Source organism: Trachemys scripta, chromosome 1 (assembly GCF_013100865.1).
Source record: "Trachemys scripta elegans isolate TJP31775 chromosome 1, CAS_Tse_1.0, whole genome shotgun sequence".
Classification (NCBI taxonomy): Eukaryota; Metazoa; Chordata; order Testudines; family Emydidae; genus Trachemys; species Trachemys scripta.
Window position 1 is genome coordinate 306341184 of NC_048298.1, and position 22110 is coordinate 306363293.

General features: G+C 42.3%; 3 protein-coding genes across 6 annotated transcripts in view; 2 read left to right on the forward strand and 1 right to left on the reverse strand.

The window, feature by feature from the left end:
* The window catches only part of ZDHHC20 (zinc finger DHHC-type palmitoyltransferase 20), a 73636-nt gene extending 66450 nt beyond the window's left edge, over positions 1-7186 (forward strand). For both annotated transcript variants that reach the window (XM_034758768.1, XM_034758769.1), the window contains 5 exons: positions 353-479; positions 1950-2039; positions 4054-4169; positions 4628-4705; positions 6144-7186. In XM_034758768.1, the coding sequence (XP_034614659.1) occupies positions 353-479; positions 1950-2039; positions 4054-4169; positions 4628-4665 (371 nt within the window). In that variant the 3' untranslated portion in view covers positions 4666-4705; positions 6144-7186. The remainder of the gene's footprint in view (positions 1-352; positions 480-1949; positions 2040-4053; positions 4170-4627; positions 4706-6143) is intronic.
* Positions 7187-14158: 6972 nt separating this feature from the next.
* On the reverse strand, positions 14159-16212 carry MRPL57 (mitochondrial ribosomal protein L57). The gene is made up of 2 exons (XM_034758770.1): positions 16077-16212; positions 14159-14682 (listed from the first exon to the last, which is right to left on the reverse strand). Exon 2 carries the CDS (start codon positions 14677-14679, stop codon positions 14365-14367), a length of 315 nt encoding a protein of 104 aa, XP_034614661.1. The 5' UTR covers positions 14680-14682; positions 16077-16212; the 3' UTR covers positions 14159-14364.
* A 57-nt stretch (positions 16213-16269) lies between these two features.
* Positions 16270-22110, forward strand: part of SKA3 (spindle and kinetochore associated complex subunit 3) — a 25230-nt gene continuing 19389 nt past the window's right edge. Inside the window, exons 1-2 of one of the 3 annotated variants that reach the window (XM_034758767.1) lie at positions 16270-16417; positions 20269-20385. In XM_034758767.1, the coding sequence (XP_034614658.1) occupies positions 20283-20385 (103 nt within the window). In that variant the 5' untranslated portion in view covers positions 16270-16417; positions 20269-20282. Of the gene's footprint in view, positions 16418-16538; positions 16570-20268; positions 20386-22110 lie in introns of those variants that run through there. The other 2 variants (XM_034758765.1, XM_034758764.1) reach the window with 2 other exon arrangements.

The window sequence follows — 22110 nt, forward strand, 5'->3', positions numbered from 1 at the left end:
TTTCAGGTTTTGTATTAGTATTCTTTCGACTGTCAAATGTAAATAAAATAAAATAGACGTTATAAAAGCACGTCCCATATCAAATTTAAAGTTTTACCGTTCATTGCTGTTATGTCACTTAGCTTGTTAGATCTTTGCCATATTTTTAATGGCTAAAACTTGACATCAATGTTTTACTGTAATGCATTTTAAGGCATTGTTGATATTAGTTTCACTAAACTCACTGTCTGAATGCCATGTATGTTTCCATTGCCTACAGTAAACATAGTAATGAAGAGAAATTGTTTATTCATTTCCATGCTTTCTAAGTATGTTGCTTAGTTTAAAATTGTTAATTTCCTTTTTTAAACAGAAGCATTCCGGGCACCCACATTTCGAAATGGCCCTGACAAAAATGGCTTCTCTCTCGGATGCAGCAAAAATCTGAAAGAGGTTTTTGGAGATGAAAAGAAGTATTGGTTGCTGCCTGTTTTTACAAGGTATTAAGTAAGACTTGATACCCCTTATGGGAACCATGGATTCCACTACTTTAAAAAACAAACTGAATATGCATAACTCCTGGAATTTAGGGGTTGGTGGGTGAAAGTGTACAGTAAACAGCTGAACAAACTTCACTGAGGACCCTAATCTGAAGAGTTAAGCCTTGATCACAAGGGAGCATAGGGCCCTGCCAAACTGAGATGTTGAAAACACTTCTTGAACAGTGTTTAGAAACATGCTAACAGTGGGCTGGTGCCTTACATAGAGCAGGAGCCCAGCAACACAAAGGACCAGACCAGTGAACTCTCAGGCTTATCCTACAAGAACACTGATGTAAGATGACATTTTTTAGAAACAATTTTAAAAATAACTGTCTGACACAATTTTGCCTTCAGTGTGGACCGCACATAATTAGATTAAAAATGTTACGAGAAAATATTCCGAGACTAAGCAATACAAGGCTCTGTCTGTGGTAGAGAAATTGACAAATAATTTCCCAGCAGTTTTAATACCATTTCAGATGAACCTGTGTTAGAATGGGTGTTTAAAACCACTGGGATCTATAGCGTAGATGAGCCTCTGTCAGCCAGACCGGTTTTTTTCCTATCATTTTAATTTAGACTGGCTTCAAAAGCAGGTTTATTGAAGGTGTGGTAAAAATAGGTCTGGCCACTGGAGCCTTGCCTACACTACAGCTCTCACCAGTTTTAAATGCCAGATCACCTGCATGCATTTGTACAATGGGATGTGTGAATCTCTCTCACATGCTTTCACACACAATTTTATACAAAAAAAAAATCAGTTACTTTTGGGCAGGGGTGGCTCCAGGCACCAGCGCACCAAGCACGTGCCTGGGGCGGCAAGCCGCGGGGGCAGCAGTCAGGCGGCTTCAGCGGCATGCCTGCAGGAGGTCCACTGGTCCCACGGTTTCGGCGGCAATTCGGCGGCAGGTACGCTGAAGGTGCAGGACTGGCGGACCTCCCACAGGCATGCCACTGAATCCGCATTACCAGCGGCCCTCCTGCAGACACGCCGCCTAACTGCCGTGCTGGGAGCGGCAAAAAACACAGAGCCGCCCCTGCTTTTGGGTCACATCCCAAAGAATCATCTCAGTAGTTCTAACTAAAATCTGTAGTCTGGTGCTGTGACTCAGTCATGACAGACAGCAGCCTGTTTAGGCAGAGAAGGGCAAAAGTTATTTCATAGGCCTGCCCGAAAGCACAGAAACTGGCTCCAGTATTAAGTGGCCTGGCCGCATAGCTAAACGGTAGAACTTTGCACTGGCATGCAGGAGATCTATGTGCAGTTCCTGTTTTCACTGGGGTCTGGAGTGCAGCATGGCACTTCAGCTAACTAGTTCTGACATGTGACATTTGATTTTCATGCAAGTACCTATTCAACTGGATTTACCTAGCTCATTTTAATACACTTCCAATATTGATTTACTTAATGTTTCCTTCATTGTGTAGCTTGGGTGATGGTTGTAATTTTCCAACTCGCCTGGTGATTATGGATCCAGAGCAACTTACTGTCTCAAGCCAAAATGAACCCGCCAAAAGGTAATTAGTTTCAGCTGTTTATTTTGTATTTCTGTGCTTTTATTTATGTCTCCTTTCATCTGGCGAATAAACTAAGTGTAAGTTTGAAAGGCCACTTTAAACTAGTTGCACCCACCAGTAGGTCCTGAATTAGTTTGTAATCCTTCATAGGTAGATGGGGTGGGTTGAGAAACAATGGTGGACAGCACAATGAATATGTCTCCTCAGTGCAAAGCAGTGATCAAAAAAGAAAGGAATAAGTTATTTACATGACCGTATTAAGGGGATAGACACCAATACCGAAAATATAAATGGATAGATTGATGATAGGGCCCTACCAAATTCACGATCCATTTTGGTCAATTCCACGGTCATAGGGTTTTAAAAATTGTAAATTTCATGATTTCAGATATTTAAATCTGGCATTTCATGCTGTTGTAATTGTAGATGTCCTGACCCAAAAGAGAGTTGTGGGGAAAAAGGGGGTTGTAAGATGATTGTAGGTGAGTCGCAGTATTGATACCCTTCTGTGCTGCTGCTGGCAGCAGTGCTGCCTTCGGAGCTGGGCTGCCAGAGAGCGGCAGCAGCTGGCCAGGAGCCCAGCTCTGAAGGCAGCACTGTCTCCAGCAGCAGCGTAGAAGTAAGGATGGCATGGTATGGTATTGTCACCTTTACTTCTGCACTGCTGCTGCTGACCGGGTGTTGCCTTCAGAGCTGGGCACCTGGCTAGCTGCTGCTGCTCTCCAGCCACCCAGCTGGGAAGTAAGATGCCACGACCCTCCTATAATAACTTTGCGACCCCCACCCCCTTTTGGGACAGGACCCACAGTTTGAGAAACACTGGTCTCCCCTGTGAAATCTGTGTAGTATAGGTTAAAAGTACACAAAAGACTAGATTTCATGGTCCATGACGTGTTTTTCATGGCCATGAATTTGGTAGGGCCATAATGATACATCTTCACCGTGAACACTTTCAGATTTGGTTACTTCTCAAGAAGAACATAATAGAAAAGTTCCAAAGATTAGCAAATAATATAATTTGAAGGCCTATGAGAAGGGATTTGAAAAGACTAAAATAATAATACAATTTTAGAGAAGGATTAGAAAGAGGTAGATGTGTATAAAGTAACAAATGACATTGGTGGTGTTTTTACCATTTCACATAGTCCTGTAAATGCAGAAACAAGGGGACACTCAAGCCCTACCTGTTAGAGGAAATTGAACTGTTGCTGGCAACGATTTTTAGTAGTTTGCGGGTATTGAAAAGTGTGATAGTTTAGAGAGGACAAAACTGTCTTCAGTATTCTTCAGAAAGCTGGATTCAGACTTGGTGAAGATTTCTACATGTACATGGAACTAAGTCTTTCTGAAGTGCTATTATTGTCCAGCCAGTCTAGCACTTAGGAGGAATCCATGGCTTAAATGACTCTGGCAACAGGTCTGTGTTCTGGTGTAGATGGGCTTTGGAGAAATTAAAAGCCAACTTTTATAAAATAAATTAAATATACTTTTTTTATGCAAGATAACTAACCTATGGAACTTGCTTAAACTTAAACAATGGAGCAGGATTATGGCTCAAATAATGCAGTAGCCTATTGCATTAGGCGCATGCTGAATGGAGCCCCCTAACATTAACTTGTCCCATTGTTATACGCTGCTTTTTCTTTTTCAGGAAGTACTGGCTATGTTATTTTTGTAATTTATATGGCAATTGGGTAGGTGAAATCACAAGATGAATGCAGCATGGAGTTCTGAACAAGGCATTCCTCAGTGTTCAATTTTCCATTTTCCCTCTGAGAACAGTAAATGGCCTTAACCAGTCCAGACAGAGGCTATTTTCACGGAAGCAAGTCTATACGTAAATTAGGTTTTAAATGGGCAAAAATATACTTAATTTCCAGTTACATTGCCTGGACTGTTTGGTGTTTTTGTTTTACTTTTAAGTCAATTTTATTAAATTTTTCAATAACTTATGACTTGTATGCTTCTTACAAAATCTAACTTTGGACAATACTACTGTGTACTCTGTTTTCAGTTCTGGAGCCAATCAGCCCTTTCCTGTCAGGCCACTCAGTGAGTCACAAAATCGATTGTTGGACAATGAAAGTCAGTGGGTGGAAGGTGGCTCAGAAGAAGAAAATGTTAAATCAGGTAGAATTTATAAAGTAAAGGGTCACATCTCAGTTGGTATCATACTTTATAGTTGAGCTATGTTTTCCTAATGGATTTTTAAAGTTTAGTAAATAAGATATTAATGGGTGGAAAATCTGTCAAATGGAATCAAGTCAATATTTTATTTCTAGAATGAGGCTAACTTGTGCCTCATAATCTAATCCAAAACAGATTAGTGCATTAAGGAAATTGAAGAGTTCCAACTTTCTAGTCTCCTGTTCTGGATGTTCTGGTTTGGGATGGGTTTGTGCTTTGGTTTAAAGGGAGGGAAAAATTACCTCTGTAAAATAGAGAGAGAAGGTGGGTGAGCCAATATCTTTATTGGACCAATTTCTGTTGGTGAGAAACACAAATATATGCAGCACCATAAACTTTGTGGTTTAAAGCCATTGTCTGTGCAATACATACTTTTGTATGATGATTCTCTCACTTTTTAGGTGCAAAAAAGCATGTTATAGTTTCATTGGAAAGCTGATCTCAGTCTGTTAATGACCAATTATCTCAATGAGAAAAAGGTAAGATCAATGTAATTGATTATTTTACACAGAAACAGCAAATAAATTACTTCTGGCCATCTGAAGCCATAAAATATCCAGTCTGTGAATTCAGAGAAAGTCTTGAATTTTCTTAATAAAAAGTTCCCTCTTCAGTGCATCACAAGTGCTAGAGGTGTAGCTCTATGTAGCATTCTGTCTGCAGAGTAATATGTGGGATAGCTAGTCTCTTCCTCTGTCTGATTAAACAGCAGAGAACCTTGCCTCTTAATAGTACCATCCTCTGATTTATTTGCTTCAGAAGTAATGAAGGTCTGATAGTAACTCAGTTCAGCCTTCCCTGAGATTTAAGAATAGAGTCCGGTGGATAAATGAACTGGAGGCTCATTTATAGAGCTGAGCATGAGGTTCCTGGGATAGAGCCATAACAGCTGGAGGGGATGAAACTGGAGAAGTGGATAGAAGGAGCAAACCCTGTAGCAGTGGATTTGTGGGCTGAGAAGACTCAGCCCTTCCCCCCAGTTTAGTCTGCAAGCAGGCCAAAGAATTCCAGCCTTAACCCACCAGTGGAAGGAAATCGCTGCAGACGCAATTCCAAGCTAAATGCTTTCTTGATGTTCTGGAGCAGCTAAACAATGTGTTGATTTGTCTTGCTCTTGCTTATGAGGTCAGAAAAGCGGTGGGCGTGAGATAAATCCTGCTTCAGTGAGCGATCTCTGTACTCGGAACAAATGGCTCTGCTTAGTCACACTTCAAATTGACAGAAACGTTATTTTTCTGTGCATGAAAGGGTTTCTGTATATACTTTTCTTATTTGATATTTGGGAAATATGAGGTGTGCTGCTGCATACATGAAAACTCTGTATTTCCTGAGTACATTTACAATGACTAATTTAGATTGTAATAGTGACTTTAAAAAAAGCTGGTGGAATTCTGTAAGGAAAATGCAATTAGAAAGTATTCGTAAGAGCAATAGATTGTATACAGACACAACTGTTGTTTGTTGTTTGTTATTAGTTACGATGTACCATTTTATGTTGTTAAGGAGAATTTAGAGAGACCATCTATTGGCGTCCTGTATTGCAAGTTCCCCATTGGACTTCCCTAGTTGCCAAAGTCTGTCACCATGTAGGAGAAATAGGGGGACTGAGGTCCTTTGCAGGAAGCTGGGCAACTGCTGTAGGAAGAGAATACAACTGATTCAGGAAAGCAACACTATTTAGGACAGCCTATAAGCTTGTGCTTAAATGTTGCCCTGAATAGAGATCAGTACTTGTTTAAGTACTTTTATGAATCAGGGCCTTACCAGAGGCAGAGAGCTTGAAATTATATGTTTTAAAATGTTATTTGTAGAATTAATTATAAGGTAGGTAGATATAATTCTTAAATAGAAACTGATCTACATGTTTATTAAAGTTAATGTTACACTTCCACTAATTAACTTATTTCCTTTAATTAGGTTTCTGCGACACATTTGTGCTTGAATATTAATTTTGTTTGGAAGATGTTGCTCAGTAAAATGGAACAGTGTGAACATGTTAAAGAAGATTTATAAGAAATTGTTTTTGTACAGTACAATGGACGCTTATAAGCACTGCTGCAGAGCAGGGAAGTAAGACAGATGCCTTAAGATTATTAATATGCATTTATGCAACATTGACTTATATACTGCTACAAAAGAGCCAAATCCTGAAGTGTCCTGCGTGGGTGAGCAAGGCCCAAACAGAGCAGAAACTATGCATTGCTGCTGTGGGGGGATAGATCTGCCAAGACCCAAGCAGGCAGATCCCGTATTCCTGTGCACTGCAGAAGTTACTTCCATAGCAGGTCTCCAGGGGACCAAGAAAGGGGAAAAGTGGATGTGTTGCCCACAAACACAGAGCATGGCCAGTGAGTCTCCACTGTGTAGCTACATGGGACCCAAACACCACGTAAGAGAAGAGCAGCGTGATGTATCTTCATCTCTTCCTAGTACCCAGTGGTAGCTGGTCACACACTTACTACCCCTGTACCCTGGCTCTGTAGTGCTGTGGGGGTTAAAAACGCCTTCCTTCAGCCCTGCTTTGTTGCAGCAAAATGCCAAGCAGATAAAGCTCTTTCACTTGGGCTCCACTTGTTTGCTTCAGGATTGGGCCCCCTAGTAATTTGATTTCTTTAATCCTATCAGGAATGTGACTCCTTAAAGTGACCATTTAGATATAGTAACCTGAACAACAATTTTATTTTTCCTACTGTTGCCTCTCAACATACAAAACATTGTCAATCCAGAAAGGAGCTAACAAACTAGTACATTTTTCTGTTAGGGGTGCAAAATGGGATGTACAAGGCAGTAACAGAGCAGCAAGATCCTAGTGGCAGCAGAAAACTTATTGTAAGTTTTGTACTGTATTGGAAAATGAAACTGGAGGAAATTACTGCTTTTTATATTTAACACTTGATGGTTTATAAACATTGTTTTATATTTGCTTTAGCTTTTTAATAAAAACAGAAGGTTGTTTTTTTTTTTTTTTTTATTGTTGGCTCTAAAGTACCATTTAGACACAGTTCAAGTATCTGTGATGAAATGTAAATGTTGGATCATGCATTTGGGGAATGTATTGGAAGTTTATTTTATGCTTTAGTCTGTTGTCTTTTACTTTCATTTTAAGTGGAAGTGACTGAAAAATAGCTGATATAAGCACTTTACATAATTCTTTATCTTGTTCATGAAAGGCAAGTTAAATGTTTCCTATGTAGGGAATATAGTCCATCCAAAGCTCGAGACCCACAGCAAACAACATATCCACATTTCTTACTCCTATTTAGAAAAGACTACTAATGATATTTATTTTTCAGTGGTACTGACATTGCACCCAGCAAACTTGAAAAATGTCCCTTACTTGTCAATTTCTATATTCCACTATATGGTATCTGCAGATCCTGAACAGGTGCAATTGGGTCCTCTTGAAACTGGGACTGGACGCAGCAGAGCAGTTTATCTGGGATGAAGGGACCCACCTATGTGTTTTTGTTCCTGGGCTGATTACTTCCAAAACTGAACGTGTATTTTATGAAAACACTAAGGTTAAAGCTGGGGCAGGATTTTGCTCTCACAGGGCCCTTAAGTCCTCTCTGGAGTTAAAATGGTACCTATTCCTTTATATTTTCAAGTACTGCTTAAAGTGGGAGGGATCTGAGAATTTTTAAGCATGCTCTGGTCACTAGCAAGTGTACTCATGGAAGGAAATGTAATGGTCCAAAATTTCACTTTTCAGAAGTCTTGCAAAATGTCTCTCAAAATTTTGTACTACTTTTGTACAAAAAGTGTAGCACCTACCAACTTCAGAATTCACAAAAAACATCATATGCCTTCTTTTGAGCTACAAACCCCTTTTCCCTGAAATCTTTCAGCCAGTCTCAAATATTGGCAACTTCTGCTTAACTGAAAATAAAAAAAAAAACAAGTCACCAAATTCTAGCAATCAACATGTTAGGTTTGGAAAGAGAGATCTCTCCATCAAAATATCCTATGGCTTGTCGGTTTCAACCCAGTGAGACCGACAAGACCCTGATTTCATCTCCCCTCTTCCACTGATGGGTATTAAGAGCTGTGAAGCACCCCAAGCTGTCATTATAGAAAACATGACTATGGGTATTTCCCCCTGCATTTTACAGATGAGCTAATTGAAGATCTAAGAGGTTGCAGAGGGTCATTTCTGGCAGAGCAGGGACTAGAACCTAGGTCTCTACTGTGGCAAGCTCTCACTTAACAGTACTGCCTTTGAGTCTAAAAACACTGTGTTAATTGTATCTGTTAAGTATACCAGTATAATTGCATCCACACTAGAGGCTAACACCAATTTAACTATATTGGCTTCTAAACGAATACAATTTAAAGCAGTGCAAAAGCTGCGTATAGACAAGCCCTCCGAGATTAAGCCAAATGTCCGTTTGTGGTTTCTAGTGAGCAGTGAGTTTCTTTGGGAGCATTCTTTCCTCTGCATCTCAGATAAGCCACTAACAATGAATTGAGACTTCCATACAGAATTGGTGCTACTGATATATAGATCTGGATACAGATAAAGATAGATTTTTAGTGCCATAGTTTGCCAGATTTTCTGAAGTTTTGAGTAAGACTAGTATGAGAGTAGCACACTCTTGATTCTGGTGAAGGAGGAGCTCTGCTTGGATGTAAAAGCAGGTAGTATCTGAGGCCACTTTTACAGGATGTAAAACATCATTGGGTGGTTCAACAAAGAGCCCCCTGGTTCAGCTCACCCTTCTTGGAGAAGTGATTGCCACAAAAAAGACCATATTGATGGAAAGGAAATACCATAAAACTGATCTTAAAGGGTGCCCAACTATGGACTCCTAGAACTAAATAGAATCCACTGGCCAAAGTGGTGCATCTCTCTGATACAGGGAGTCACCTTTGCTGTCTTTTCTGAGAACTGACATAAGAGCTCTGGGTATACAATAGGTACAGCATCTGAAACAGGATCAAATCTTCCAGGCTGTCATTTGGAGAGCAACCCTATTGGCAGTTTCCCATGCATAGGCAAGAGCACTCTGTACTTGAGTGAAGGAAAGTGAATTAAAGGCAGAAGGGGAGAGAGCCAGCAATAAAAAATAAATTTGGCAAGAAAGAAAGAGATGGGGAAAGGGGGGGGGGAGCTGTTTTGCTGCTGAGTGGAGTTGAAAGCGCACTGCTTCCACGCTTTGCCTTACAGAGGCAGGACAACCTGTGAGAGCAACCTACTGAGCAAGTCCTTTTGGCCCAGGCCTTCCTATTCAATCACTCAGAGACTTCCAGTCACTGCATCAAGGGAACCCTACCCATTCAGGATCAGTGGATGTGTTCTTGAGATAATATGATTATAGTGAGTGCTGGATTGTGTTTTATAAAAGCTGTTCCATATGTGCAAGTACAGAAATACTGAGACGACAACTAAGGGCTTGTCTACACTGGCAATTTACAGCACTGCAATTTTCTTGCTCGGGGGGTGAAAAAACACCCCCCTGAGCGCAGCAAGTTTCAGCATTGTACAGCGCCAGTGTAGAAAGTGTACCAGCGCTGGGAGCTATTCCCCTCGTGGAGGTGGGTTTTTTAGAGCGCTGGGAGAGCTCTCTGCCGCGAGTACACAAGCCACGTTAAAGCACTGCCAGTGTAGACTAGCAGTTCCAATGCTCAAGCCTTCAGATGCCTCCACATTGCAGCCACAAACAGTATTCCAGTTATTTGATTGCTGGAGTATATTGGTACCATTAGAATCTGTGTGCTTAATGTTTCTTAAAGCTATTTTGTATTAAATATATGTAATGTGCTTTAAACTTCCAGTTTGAGGACAAAAGCCTGATATAAAGCTCTTCTCTCTTCCTATGTAAGGGTTTCCTCCCATTTCTGAATACTTAAGATGATAAAGAAGTCCCTTAAGGGGGAAAGATGAAACAAGTGAATCTGTGAGAGAATTCAATTCAATTGAAACGCTTTTGCTTATGTAACAGTACCTGCATTTACAATTTGTACCACATAATCAGACTTGTTTTAAATAGTGGTCGTCTGATTCTTGGCAAATTTGTATGATGAATGTAGGAAAAGAGAGATGCTATCTCTTATCAACTAAATTCTTAGAATACTATCTCAAAATTTGACTTCAGTTTATAGAAAGTAATCTTTGAGCCCAGACTTCCACTGACTGATTTTTACTAGGTAATTCTAGAAGAAATTTTTTGACATTACTAATGTTTTTAGCTGTCTGATTTAAGAAAACACACTCTAATGTGTTAGTAAGCATATCCAAACTGTGTGGAATGCATAGATAACAAGCTACTCTTCGTACAGTATATGTCAGAATTAGGCACACTAACACTTGCACTTCTATGAGTTTTAAGTATCTAAATTTTTTAGGTACTATTCCAGTCTAAGTTCATGCTTGAAACAGATTTTAGTATGTTTATAGTAATTTTTGCGGACATTTGTCTGCATCATTGAAGCATTGCAATTTCAGCTCAATGGAGCCCCAGCAGTGAAATGGAAGTAGCATTTGTAAGTAACAATTACGGTCTATTGCCAGATTGTCTAATGAAGGATAAGGCTAGTGCAATCAGTCTTCAGTTTGAGCAGCAACCAACCAAATTCAAAAGTATCTTCTGAATATGAAGTTTTACATTACAATATAGTTTGTGGAACCCAGGCAAGTTTTAGGGATTCGGACATCTGTTTAAAAAGACTCCAAATATTTCAATTACTGAAATATCTGTAAACACAGATCACCCGGGAACCATTGTTCACAATACCTGAAATGTAATTAGATATTCAACACACAGGGCATCTTGTCAGTATCACTAATAGATACCAAAGAGAAGCTGCAGTATGTAAAGCTTAGTAAAATACTGAAAATGTTTACTAAGTTCATTTCTATCCATTTATTTTGTATTAGGGACAGCTTTTTGTATGCATATTTTTCTTTAGTATAGAGCTGCCATAATATGTAATGAAAATGCAGAATGTAGTTATAGTGCATCTTAACATTACTGTAATGATAAAATTTGTTTTAGGTTAGACTTAATAAAACTGATTTTTGCAGAGGTTACTTGAATCTTGTTTCTAATAGGTAGCAGAATCTGACCATGTTTACAAGATTGTTTTAATTACTTGGTTTTCAGAAGATGAGATTTACCAGCAGAAACTCAGATGAGTGCATAGCACCCATGCAAATGTGCTGGGGAATGAGTATCAGGATCTCCTGCTTGCTGTCACCAAAACTTTAATGGTGACCAGCAGACTTCATACTGTTTACATTATTTAGGTTACAATATACTAAATTGCTCAACATGCCTCTGTTGAGCTCTTTTCCTGCTGCATCAGCTCCAGTCAGGTATTCTGAGAAAATCAGATTTCACAGTAATATTTTTAGGATCAATCTACATTATGGTTCAGACTGAGGATAGACAAGACTGATGTATGCTAGTCCTTTATTAAGAATTTGCCCCATTTAAATTGTGAAATAAATATCTCTGCAGCTCCTGTATTTGCCAATGGGTATGTCATCTACATTGCACTGTAATGGCAAAATCTTGGGTGTCTGCACATATCTTACTTTCTTGTAGTTATTTTCAGTGGGTTACGTACACTTGCAATTAATTGTTTGAGTCTCTGAAGTTAATTATACAAGAATAAATATGTAATAAATGACACATTGTATTTTTTGTATGTTGCCGGTAGGAACATTCCTATGCACAAAGAAAACATGTTGCCATTTATAGTTTAATACTTTGAAGTGGTTTTTTTAAATGGGCTTTTATAAATGAATGAAATATACAAAAAAAAACAAATTTTGCCTGAGTTCCTTCATATTTTAATCGTACCTTGTAACTTCTCCATATGTATATTTTTTTCACCACTTTACTCTTAGGTTATTACTTAATGTTAAATGTTTGCATTCAGACTTTTGTAAATCAGAGTTCAGACCTACATATTTTATCTAAATTACAATTCACGGTTTAGGCAAAACTTGCACCTTTTGGGGCTCTCTTTTCCTAAGTGGTAAAGTATTAAGGTATGACACTTGACCTCACTGAATGCAAAAGTGACTAAATAAAGAATGTGAAATATTCTGAAAATAAACTGTTTAAATGTAGTGCATTTGTGTGGCGGTGCGGGAAGCTTGTTTGACCTGTTGTTGGAAAGCTAAAACATTTGTAAAGGGAAGACAAAATTCTCCTCTCTAATTTTGTTAGAGATGGGCATACACAGGTGTGCTTTGCAGTACAGATAAGACTCTCTGCCCCACAAGGTTTACAGTCCAAAACAAGAGCAAATGACAACATGGTAACTGTTTAGTTCTAATCTATCCTGTTTTAATCATCATAATGATCTGTCTAATGGAAAATCTGGTTCTGCAATTTCAGAGTCAAAGCTGCCACTATAGAGAATTAAAACAAAGATACATTCAGAATAGTCCAAGGGTCACTGTACGGGGAGCTGCTCCCCCATCCACCCAACCCCCATGCATCTGGACCTCCCAGACACTCCTCCCAAGCCTCCCGCTGTACACCCAGAACCCCCGATACCTGCATCTCAACCCCTGCAGCTGGACCCCACTGCCTCCAGACCCCAACCCCTAAACCCAGACCACCCCCAGAGTTCTCTGCACTCAAACCCCGAGCCCCACCCCATCACCCTGAGCTCAAGGCCGCTTGCCACTGACTCCCAACTAGCTGCACCCAGACCCCCACCCCACACGCTGAGCCCCAACCACTTTCACCTAGAAGCCCCTGCAGCGTCCCATTGCCCCTGCACCTGGAACCTCTTTCCCCCCTCCTCCCCCGCACCTCTGTGCATCCAGATCCCCCCACTGAACTGCCTGCACCCTGACTGTCCCACACAATCTTCTCACCCCACACTGAGCCCCTCCCCACTTGGGTCCTGCCTGCCCCACACCTGGTGCTCCTGGCACAGAGGGGCAGAGCCCCAGTGTGTTTCTGGCCCAGGCCTTGTGCTGTGTCAGGGTTGGGTGTAGTCTCACCACTGAGTCCATGTCCCAGGTGGGAAGGCTGCAGGATGATCTCCCACCTTAATACAGCTAGTGGCCTATGCTCCCCACTGCCATGCTGGAATCTCTGCATTTATTTATTGATAAAAGTTTGCAGAATTTTAAAATGTGTGCAGAATTTTTAATTTTTTGGCACAGAATGCCCTCAGGAGTAAAATTCATAGGAAAAAAAATGGGTTCACACACTATAAAAATCACTGCCCGGGAGCATTTGTAATCTAAGTTAAGGAAAGCCAAACCAGACCAGACAGCAACACAATGAAAGCACTATGACTACAGGGCTGTGGGAGTGAGGGGGAAGAAGTTGGGGGGTGCAGATAGTGTTCTCATACATCCTCTTAGTTGAGAGTAAAGGCCCGGGCAGGGACACTTGCATCCTGGATACAAATGCATCACTGCATAGATGGTGTTGACAAGAGGAATTGGCTTCCTTGACCATAGGATGCTGTTTTGGGAAGAGATGGGTCAAATAAAACATACCCGTATGACTAAATCCTTATTTAGTTATGAGAAACTCTTAATCCTAATATGGCCTCAATGCCTTTTGTTTCTCCAGATTATTTTTAGATACTATTATTCCTGGATATCAATCTGCCCAGAATAGCATAATCAGACCTCCTCATGCCCACATCAGTTATTCATTTTCATCTCCAAATAAAGCAAAGGGACTCAGTGGTAGGAAAAGGCCAGCAATAATACTGGTTGACCTACTACGGGTGCTTTCCCCCCCACATTTGAGGAGGAAGCTAGTGAAGAAAAAAACTGGTTTACAGCAATCTTGCCAAACTCCCACTACACAACAGCAATTGCCTTACAGCAATTCCCACTGCCCAAATGCAGCATGGCCCTATACAAAACCCCTGCTTTATAACAGAAGATAGGCATATACTGGAGATGCTTGGAAAGCTTTCACTGTGTAGTGAGCTAAGATTAAGGGGGGGGAAAAAACTCACATTTTTCCTGTATGATTGATTTTAATGTCATTAACTCTACATATATTAACAGAAGACAAATGTTCATCTGATTCACATCCTTATCCCCACATTTTTATACCAAGTACAAAATTTTCCACAAGAGGTGTTGAACAGCCTACAACAGATCAGATGGTAGAGCACTGCAAATATGCCAAAAGTGAACAGATGGGATTTAAGAGTTTGTCCATTTTTTAGTCACATTCAAGTGATTCAAATGATCTGCAACATATCTATGTTCAGGAAACTTAGATATTGCCTGGCTTTTCACAGCCTCCCATTTTGCAAGCCTCCGCTCTGCATTATGTTTATATTCCTGCTCTAGTGTCATATATGGTTGACTCAGCCAATATTCATTCTCAGCTTCAACTTCCAGCCTTTGAATCATTGAACGCTTCATTGAAAGAGTAACCACTCTTGGTCTTCTGTATTTTCCAATCCATTGTTTCCCAGGAATTCTTTTTCGGAGGAGTACTGTGGTCAGAAACATTACCTTAAAGTAAATAAGATTATATATAAGTTTTAAAATTTATTATGAATAATTAAAATCAGCTTAGAAATAGTGAGTGTTTCTGTACAATTAAAACACTTGTTCAGAACACTTTTAAGTGATTAGAGCAGCCTTTACTCTGCTGCAGCACACCTTGAGGTCCGGGGCTCTTCCACCAGCCAGCAGCTGCAGGAGAGAAGGGGCAGAGGAGCCCACTCATTGCTGGCAGAGGAGGGGAGACAGGGAGATTGAACTCCAATTGATTGCTCTGCCCGTGAAGTAGGCAGGGCAGTGAGACAAACAGCCAGTCAGATGGCAGCTTTCCCCCACTTCTTGTTCTAACGTTTAATTTTTCAAAAAATTCCACTGCACACCTGTTCGTGCCTGATGACACACTGGTTGGGATTTGGGAAACACTGCATTAAAGTGTTACAAAGCTGAAAGTTTACAAAATTGACACCCTGAAATAACCACCATTCAGACAGCTTCTACAGTGATGGATGCATCAGAGTTTCACAGATGGTCCATTTTGGCCTTAAAAACAATTAGATATTCTAATCTGATCTCCTGTACAACACAGGCTACTGGATTTCACCCAGGTATCCCTGCATCCAGGCCAATAACTTCTGTTTGATTAAAGCATATTTTCTAGAAAGGCATCCAGTCTTAATGTGATGACAGTCAGATAATCCACCACTTTCTGCGGTAGAGCCAATGGATAATCACCCTCCCTGTAAGTGATATGCCTTATTTCTAATAGATATTTGTCCAGCATTACCTTCCACTCTTTGGTTCTTGTAAAAGAACCTTTTAGTAGCTGGTATTTTTTCCCTGTAAAGGTATTTACACGCCTCAATCAGCTCACCGCCTGATTTTTAATTAATTAATTTTTTAAATCTAGCTAAACATTAAGTCTCTAGCTCTAAGGCACTTTTCCCCACCGTTTAATCATTTTTGGCACTGCATCCTCTCCAAGAAGTTGTTGACTCTGGGGGCCCCAGAACTAGATTCCAGTATCGGTCTCACCAATGCATAGAAAGGGGCATTTACACGTTCAAAGCTTGCAGCAGCCCGTTTTGCCACAGCATCACACCAGGCTCTCGTCTTGAATTACTTGTTCACTGCCCCCCTTAAATCCTTGCCAGAGTCACCGCCTTCTGGCGCGCAGGCGGCCGCAGGCTGGATACGCGTTCCCAGAGGTGCAGCTGTGCACCCCGCGGCACCGCATCGCATCGGGCGCAGGTTACGCTCCCCACCGCGCTGTGACTAGCACCCCGCCCCACTGCAGTTACCGCCCCCCGCGCAGGCTGCCCCGCGGGAGGGCACAGGCCGCGCCACGCGAGCTAGGGAGTGACAGGCCCGGGGCTGAGGGGCTGTCCGCGCCTGGAGCCCTTTACCCGAAGGCGAGGTCCGGCCTCACCGACCGCAGCCCCCCGGTCACCGGCTTCGTTCACCGCAGCCCGGTCACTTCCGCGTGGGCCGGGGACAAGACGGCAACGGCCTACACCAGGCGCTACACAGCGTCAGCGCCGCGCGAGCGAGACATACGCCACGGACGCTCGATTCTATCGCGAGACTAGGCGCGCCGCCGCGGGAGGGGCGGGGCCTCGCCGCGCCCAATGGCGTTCGCTCTGCTCAGGCATTCAAACAAAGTTCGAGGCGCGCGGCGGCGGGTTATTTTGTTTCCATTCCATCGGCAAGGGACGGACCCGGGCGAGCGAACCTAGAGCGGCTGCGGGTAACGGCTCGGCCGCGCGCTGTCGGGTGGGGCTGGGGAGCCGCCTCTCTGCCCCGTGCCGAGCTAAGCAGGGAGACAGTGCTGGTGCCCGGCGGGGTCGTTAGCTGAGCCCTCGCTCCCGCGCCCGGTGTGTGTGTGTGTGATTGCATTAGGTGAGCCCCCCCACACACACACACACAGACAGACAGGTGCGGAGTGGGGGGCTATTGTGTTAGCTGAGCTCCCCCACAGACAGCGGCCAGGGGAGGGGGTAGCGCAGTAACCGAGCCCCTCTGCAGGGCTCTGAAACTACTTTAATTTGCACCATACCTTGGTGCGCCCCCGACATCTCAAACACTATGTGCCATGCGGTCAGGGAGTGTCCCTATCTAACAACGGCCCCCGGGCGGCAAAGGGGCCTGGCTGAAACCTCAGGATTCACCGTCATTGCAGAGATACAAATCCCAGGAAATGTCTGCTTTTCCCGCTGTGGGAGTTCCCAGGCCCCTCTCCTGCAACTGATGTGTGAAATGCCACATGCACATTGCTCCTCTCTGGGTGCATTTATTGGGGGGGTCTTAATTGGCTACAGTACTTATGGACTCTCAGTAAAATAAATGCCTCAGGAAGTATAAAATGTGTGATTATGACAATCTCTTTAAATCTAGACAGCCTGTCAGAAAGAAACACCGTGGAGCTTGATGCCATTAGTACTGTGTGTCTTGTAACTTGACAAACACATGAAATGTGTCATAAATGACATCCTCATCTGTGTCGCTTTTCCTTCTTAGCCTATGCATAACCTGCCTCAGGTGGCACATGACTAGGATTCATCACTGAATTTGGTCCACTGGTTGGTTTCCCCAGGCTGCGTACTGACAGGGAGTGCGATCCATGCCCCCTCTGTGCTGCTGAACTGCTGTTAATGGCTTGACTTTAACTTGTTTAATTTACATTTAAACTAAATTCTTGCTAATTCTCATCTGGCCTGTTGTTGAACATGAGCCGAAGTCCCCTTGGCTTCCCTCTGAATGAAATGTAAGGCCAAGACAATACAAAACATTTAAAGTAGCTCTCACAGAAAATGAAAAAAATGGTATTAGTGAGAAGGGGGGTAAAATGGCAGAGGATTCTGATGGGGGAGGTTTGGTTGGAAGTGGGGACTTTATGGGGGCATTCTGCCCTCTTGAAGTTTGCCTTGCTCCTCCGCACCTTCCAAGCAGGGCCCCTGTCTACAGTTGCTGGGTAAATTCCACAGCTGTTCCCCTTATTGGGAGGAGGCTTGAATTGCAGCCAGCTAGTTCTTTAGCAGAAGAGCAAGGTGGCGTTCCTTAATTTTATAGCCAGGCTTTATTTGCTGACTACCCTTCCCTTCCCCCTGCCCAATTCCCCTGGGGAGATAGGAGGAAATTCCCCATGTGTCTCTGGCCTCCAGCCCTGTTGTGGCAAGTCTGCAGCTTCTACAGTGGATTTCTGTGTGGGAGCACTTTGCTGTCAGAGTTCTCTGCAGCTGCAGCTTTTGCAGCTGCTCCGAGCCATCCCTGTATGTGTCTTTTTGTGTGAGAGGATCACTGGCAGCATGACATGGAACTTCATAAGTTCACCTCAGTAGCTCAAGGTGTACAGTTTGGTACTGTCACTGTATTTGGTATGGGTCACCACTGAGAATACCAAACTGAGGACAAATGTCAAGAAACATGGCAGACACACCCCTAACTGGTGGTGTATTCTATAATAAGATTTCACCAAGCCAGTTAACAGTGACTCCTGTACTACCACACTAGTTATCAAGAAGCCAAAACAGAGTTTCCTTAGGCATTCCAGCCCCTGACTTACCACCCAGACAACTGGATTTTTGTTATGAATGATTATTAAAACTAGAAATCATATATAAAGTTCTTCCAATCCCAAAGGACCAGCCACCTTCCCAGCTCAGTATATGCTTTCAGGATCTTACCAAATACCACCCTGCAGCCAATTCCTTTAGTTAACTAAAAATTTATTAATAGAAAAGAAGAGGGTTATTAAATGGTTAAAGGAATCATATACAGTTGATTTCAGAGTCTATAGGTCAGGATAATAGCAGTGATGGTGATTCTGCTAGCGTGCAGTAAATCTCCCTGGATCACCTAAAAAGATTGGGGATCATCAGTGTTTTTTCCAAAGCTTCCTTGTTAGAAATCACAATCTAGAGAAGTGGAGCAAGAAAGAAGACAAAGCAGTGATGTCAGTCTCCCATTTTATACCCTCAGCCCATGTGCCTAGAAAGTTACTGGCAAAAAGATGGAGTCTTAGATCACATGTCCTTCATGCCTCACTGAGTCACGTGGCAACCATTGTCTGGTGCTTTCTGAAACGTATCCAGGAGAGGCTCACTGGGCGAGCTGAGTCTCTTCAATGGCCCATCAACACAGGGATGGCTAGTATGGATGTAAATTTGCCCTGTGGGTGTCACCCAAGAGAAAAACATACTTGATATACAAACACATAGCCCAGCGGTTCTCAAACTGTTGGTTGGGACCCTAAAGTGGGTCATGGCTTAGACTTGCTGAAGCCCAGCCCTGAGGGCTTCAGCCCTAGGTAGTGGGGCTCAGGTTACAGGCCCCCTGTGTGGGGCTGAAGCCCTTGGGCTTCAACTCCTCCCCATCCTCCCACCTAGAGTGGTGGGGCTCAGGCTTCCCCCCCCCCCCCCCCCGCCTCCTGGGGCAGTGGGACTCAGATGGGCTCAGGCTTCTGGCCCCCCTCCTGGGGTTGTATAATACAGGCAGTCCTCGGACTTAGGACACAATTGGTTCTTGAAAATTGCGTTGTAAGTTGGAACCGCAGTACACTCCATTGTGGGACCAAGCATCATAAAGTCAAAACCAATTGTAAGTCAAATCAGGGTGTCAACTCAGAAACATTGTAAGTGCCATTCATCATAAGTCGAATGTCGTGAAGTCGAGGACTGCCTGTATTCATAACTTCAGGTACAATGATGATACCTGGATTTAAACAGAATAATCATACTAAATATAGTATAACTTTTCCATTGATACATGACATACTTTGTACAGGATTTATTGCAATTTGTAACCGTGGTGACTGTATTAGTGTAACTAGTTATATTCCTTTTTATACAGCATCACAGGTACAAGCTCAGGCTAGGCATAGCAGGAAGCCAGCCAGCTTGGTGCCACATGCGAGTGCAGCACCCCTCTGCCCAGTCTCCATGTGCAAATATACTGCTCAGTAGAACTTTATGCCAGCGTGGTTGGTGATGTTATTCACCATCATGAATATGGCCAGGAGAGTGCATTTTGTTTCATGGGCATATGCTGGAGCACTGCACTGCATGCAGCGACTGTTCATTTGAAACTGAAACACTTTTTAGTTTTTTAGCATCCCATTTCCAACAAGCTCACAGTTTGGTACCCCCTGTCTTAGTGGATATATGGAGTGCTATACAGTTGCATCTTTCAGAGATGACCATAAGCCACTTATATACAGTGTAGTTTGTAGCCATGTCAGTCAGTCCCAGGATATTAGAGAAACAAGGTGGGTGAGGTAATCTCTTTTATCGGATCAACTTCTGTTGGGGAGCGAGACAAGCTTTCAAGCTATACAGAGCTCTTCTTCTGGACCTGAAGCTTGTCTCACCCCCCAACAGAAGTTGGTCTGATAAAAGATATTGCCTCACCCACCTTGTCTCTTGAAATGATTTATGGCACTTTGTAAGAGTGTGGTTTTCCTGTGGTATTCATGAGTAAAATTTCCCCTCATACCCCACTGCTGTGCTTCATGCTGTAGTCTATAGATCTCTTATGCAAGAGATGGCCTATGTAAATGTCAACTATTAAGTTGCTGATAGATGTTTGCCTTGTCTTCTCTAGTGATTTTCTTCATCATGGAGGTGACAGGAAATTTCTTCAGCAAACTGCGTGCTTTAGCTGTCACTTTGGAGAAAGAGGCTGAGCAACTTGAACAAGCATTAAATAGAGAAGATACACGTAAGTGTGTGAGAGGCTGCACCTCAAATCTGGTACTTCAATAAAAGCAGTTAGTTTTGTGCTCTCAGCAAGAAAAACACATTACAAGAGAGGTCCAAGTATTTCCATCCTGCTCTTTTGTGTCGAGATGTAGATTCTAGTTTCCGATGTAATATGGATATTTGGATTAAGATGGAATGTTGAATGCTGAGATCTATAGACTTTGAAGGCCACATGCCTTGTTCAAAACTTTAACTTTTTTTGTTTTGCAACTATTTTTCTTTGTTGAAATTTCTGTATGTTGTGGATTAAATCTTGAATGGTGTGTTCCTAGAATGGCCTTTTTAACATTTGATATAAAAAAAAAAAGGAAAATTTGTGATTATGAGTTGTGGAAACTGGCAAATTGTTTAAAAAATATGATACCTCTCTTCTAGAAAATAATAGTGATGCAGCATTACCTACACGTGAAAAGTTTGCTTAAACTTATTTTGTTAACCTCGTTCGCGCATATTTAAGTTGTGAGCTGCAGCACTGTGTGGTGAAGCTCTCCCTTCAGCATAAAAAAACCACCCCGCGAGGGACAGAAGCTGTGTCGGCAACATAACCCTCTGCACGCTAGCATTTATGCCAGCGTCACTTATGTTGTTCAAGGGAGTGGAATATTCACACCCCTGAGCAACATAAGTTTTGCCGACATAAGTGATAGTGTAGACATAGACTGAGTTCCTGGAGGACATGCAGTAACCCTCCCCCGGGAAGAAGAATACAACCTCTTTTTTTACAAACCCTTCACCCTTATGCACATGATACCAACTAACGCTATAGTTGTATTTACCCTTCATTAAACTCGGATCACGAGTTCTCTTCCATGTAACTGCAGACTATCTCCAGGGCCCCACTACATAAGAATGGCTATACTGGGTCAGACCAAAGGTCCATCCAGCCCAGTATCTTGTCTGCTGACAGTGGCCAATAACAGGTGCCCCAGAGGGAGTGAACCTAACAGATAGTGATTAAGTGATCTCTCTTCTGCCATCCATCTCCACCCTCTGACAGAGGCTAGAGACACCATTCCTTACCCATCCTGGCTAATAGCCATTAATGGACTTAACCTCCATGAATTTTAAACCCTGTTATAGTCCTAGTCTTCACAACCTCCTCAGACAAGAACTTCCACAGGTTGACTGTGCACTGTGTGAAGAAGAACTTCCGTTTATTTGTTTTAAACCTGCTGCCTATTAATTTCATTTGGTGGCCCCTAGTTCTTATATTATGGGAACAAGTAAATAACTTTACCTTATTCACTTTCTCCACACCACTCATGATTTTATATACCTCTATCATATCCCCCCTTAGTTTCCTCTTTTCCAAGCTGAAAAGTTCTAGCCTCTTTAATCTCTCCTCATATGCGACCTGTTCCAAACCCCCTAATCATTTTAGTTGCCCTTCTCTGAACCTTTTCTAATGCCAATATATCTTTTTTGAGATGATGAGACTACATCTGCACGCAGTATTCAAGATGTGGGTGTACCATGGATTTATATAAGGGCAATAAGATACTCTCCGTCTTATTCTCTATCCCTTTTTTAATGATTCCTAACATCCTGTTTGCTTTTTTGACTGCCGCTGCACACTGCATGGACATCTTCAGAGAACTATCCACAGTGACTCCAAGATCTCTTTTCTGATTAGTTGTAGCTAAATTAGCCCCCATCATATTGTATGTAATTCTCATGGGACACA